Genomic DNA, 3,465 nt, shown 5'->3' on the forward strand with positions numbered 1-3,465 from the left:
CTGTCTGGTTTATGGGCGCAGTCATTTTGAATGACGTCACGGATCCAGGAATAGTATACCGCACTGAAGGCTGCGCGCGCACGCTTGTGTTTATGTGTGGAACTGCCAAATGACATCTTTTATGCTAATTATGTTATTACTAGCTAAAACCAGCCGCTACGCGCGGGCTTAGTGCTGTGATGCATGTGTTACCAGTTCAGTGTGTTATGCTCGCTCGGCTCGCTCTCTAATAGTTGATTTTACACTGTGTTTATTTCTTTTTTTTTGCATTAAAAAATATAAATTTCAGAGATTTCTTGCTGTCCGTAATTTTTCGAGGTCGTCCGTAACACCGTAATTTTGACTCGCGTCCGTAACAAATTACGGGCAATACGTAACAGTTGGCAGGTCTGCATTTATGTTGTTAGCAGTTATTTCATGTAGGTTCATGTTACATTATGTCTATGTCTGTCTGCTCATGCATCTCTCAAAAATGGCGGACAAGCGTGTGGTGAGTGGGCTTTTTTGTTTAGCAGTTTTTAGCAACAGTAATAACTTAAACTCAAATAACATAAATATCTGAAGTAAAAGCATCAATTTCTTGCTTTAGCACAGGGAATAATTTTCCCGGTATCGCATCGCAATTCGCGATGTATTTTCAGCCATTTGCTACGCATATTTTTTTATGAATCGCAGTTGTGCGATGCAGCCCATGCGAGATGTAAACGGAAACATACATGTTTACAATTTACTTTTATTCTCGGGCTGCTTTGCCCCTTCAATGAAACGCCACGTTACGCGATTTTATTAGTCGGTACCCTAACCCTAACCCTATCCCTAATTCTAAAATAAAACAAAATTAGACAAAAATAATAAACAATAAAATAAATAAAGGAAACCAGAGGATGTAGCTCGGGAGCATATTCTGGAATGTACCGATGAGTATGGCTTTGAAGAGAAATTTATAAGCTCGTACAAAGGTACTAATTATATCATATATATGTACATATAGGAATCAACATTGTTTTCTGTCTTTGGTAAAAGTCAGTAGATGACATTGACACAAAGAACTTTGCAATTACCATTCAAGTTTAAGAAAAGAATAATTTACCCTTTGACAAATACCTAATCTATAATTGAAATATTTCAAGAACAAATTTCAGGATTTCTAGTTGAGCAATATTTAAAGCATGCTTTTGTGGCAATACCTATTAATTACTATGAACTACTGACAGTATCTTTATTATTGCTATTCTCTTCAGGTCGGGGTGTGTTTGCAACAGTCACCCGGGAGAAAGGAGAGTTCCTGTTGCACTACAGAGGGAATCTCATTTCAGGTAATCACCTTGAGAAAGTTTAATGCAATCACTCATTTTCAGTATTTTGCCAAAAATCCAATTATTTAAAGGTAATCAAGGTATTTAAGGTATTTAAAGTAGTTTTATGTATGGTAAACAGATTTTTATTGTTTTTATTTCATAAGAACAAGAAGGATGTGAATTAGAAAGGAACTACCCAGCAAGTTGTGGCAGTTACCTCTACTTTTTCCAATATCAGGTAAAATGCTATTGGTAAGAATAATGACACTAACATTATATTGATACAAATTCAGTCTGATACTTGTTTACATAAATAGTGACAGTCACAGTGTGTAGTCAAACATATTCATACATATTTTGGCTGACATTGGTTTACCTATTGAAGTTATCAAGCATTTTATCAATGGAAAGCCCACACTGTAAACTGTTCTATGCTCTGATGCAATAGTAAGCCATGTAATAGTTCAAATTTTGTAATAGATCTATTAATATGTATAAGGTGTATGTACTATATGTGCAGAATGGCTTTATTCATGATGTGAAACTATATCTTAATGATTAAAGAAAATTAAGCTTAAGTTTTTCTTCTGGAGTCTGCTTGAAATGAAAATCAAATGTTCAACCTAATCAACACTTTATAATGATCATAATGCTATGAAACATTTCAGTGTGGATGCCACTCACTCAATTGGATTAGGACGTATGGTGAATGATGATGTGAAGTCTCCCAATGCAACAATGCGGTTAATACCTGTGAATGGAGTTCCACATTTGTGTCTTTTCGTTAAAAATGTAGCAAGTATTCCTCCAGGAACAGAAATAACATTCAACTATGGTGAAGGGGACCAGGGAATGTACTGGAGAAAGGTAAGACTTTATATATTATATGTGAATATATTCTATCGCCTGATTGTCCATTGACACATTAAATCTGCCTGGAAGAGAATCTCCTTCTGAAAGAATTATATTTCGTTTAATTATGTAAGACAAATACCTCCTTCCATTTGTATTACATGCTAACTTACAGGAACCCCAGTGTTACTTTGATATCTTTGTTTATTTTCTCAGAATGAGTCAAATCCTCATCCATTCGATAAGTGTGATAGCTAGTTAAGGCATTGCTGTTTCCAGTTTTGTAATTTATTTTTTCCTTTGTCAGTTCGTTTTGGAAGTTCAATTGCAGTTTACAAAGAAAGGAAAAGCAGTATGTTAAGGACTATATAGCTTTACTGTTTGATAACCTTGTATTATGGGTGAGCACCATACATCAGTATATTCGCATCTAGTGATACATTCAAACAAAGATATATATATTGCAATAACTCAATCTTGAAACAGCAGTTTGTGCAACAAGATTTGATGTTTTAATTAGACAACATTCTCTGAAGAGTGGCTTGGGGAAGCCATATAGGCAATCTAGTATTTATCTACATCCCTTCAGACTCAACATATATGTAAAATCGTTGGAATGTGGTCCAGTTCAGAACTATGAGCCTGGATTACATTGGAGCTAACAGTTTTATTTCTTTGAGAACTTATACTTGTCAGTAATCATTGTACAGCCATGCCAATTATTTGCATTTTTGATACCCAAATAAATTAATAATGCAGACATAGGCGAAGTCGTCAAGGACACTGTGACAGACGAAGAAAAGGATGCAGATCCTCAACAGAATGGTAAGAAGAGAAACTACCATACATTTATGTATTTGTCAGTCAAGCTTACTTATAGCGTCCTGCTCATAGTTATATGAGTGTAGTGATTTGTTGCATCTCGACCCATACGTTAAGTGTACTAAGATATGTGTGTTCCTGGTCAAGTGTTAACAAGCTAAGAATAATCCGATCATCCACCTTCGTTCATTCTAATCATATTTGTGCCAAATAGGGTAGAAAGCTCACTCACAGTTGGGCGTGTCCTGACACTCAAATTATACAGTCTACTGTATATATAGATTAGTTGCATTGTCCTTGTGGGACACTGTTCTGGATGTCCCACAAAGACATGTGTATCATATACTGAGCAAGCATACATCAACAAAGGCTGCTTGATGGCAAGTATTAACAGGGGTTTTCATCATCTGAATCTTCTTCTCTTAGGGTACATCCATATAAGACAGATTTCCAGAATCTCGTAAACAAAGACCCCCATTTTTTAGCCGAATTA

General features: G+C 35.6%; 1 protein-coding gene across 1 annotated transcript in view; it reads left to right on the forward strand.

The window, feature by feature from the left end:
- The first annotated feature begins 694 nt into the window (after positions 1–694).
- Positions 695–3,465, forward strand: part of LOC106810712 — a 19,568-nt gene continuing 16,797 nt past the window's right edge. Inside the window, exons 1-5 of the mRNA XM_014814147.1 lie at positions 695–959; positions 1,242–1,316; positions 1,463–2,165; positions 2,367–2,391; positions 2,910–2,975. Coding sequence (XP_014669633.1) covers positions 1,953–2,165; positions 2,367–2,391; positions 2,910–2,975 — 304 coding nt within the window. The 5' untranslated portion in view covers positions 695–959; positions 1,242–1,316; positions 1,463–1,952. The remainder of the gene's footprint in view (positions 960–1,241; positions 1,317–1,462; positions 2,166–2,366; positions 2,392–2,909; positions 2,976–3,465) is intronic.

The sequence above is a fragment of the Priapulus caudatus genome, unplaced genomic scaffold (assembly GCF_000485595.1).
Source record: "Priapulus caudatus unplaced genomic scaffold, Priapulus_caudatus-5.0.1 Scaffold466, whole genome shotgun sequence".
Classification (NCBI taxonomy): domain Eukaryota; kingdom Metazoa; phylum Priapulida; class Priapulimorpha; order Priapulimorphida; family Priapulidae; genus Priapulus; species Priapulus caudatus.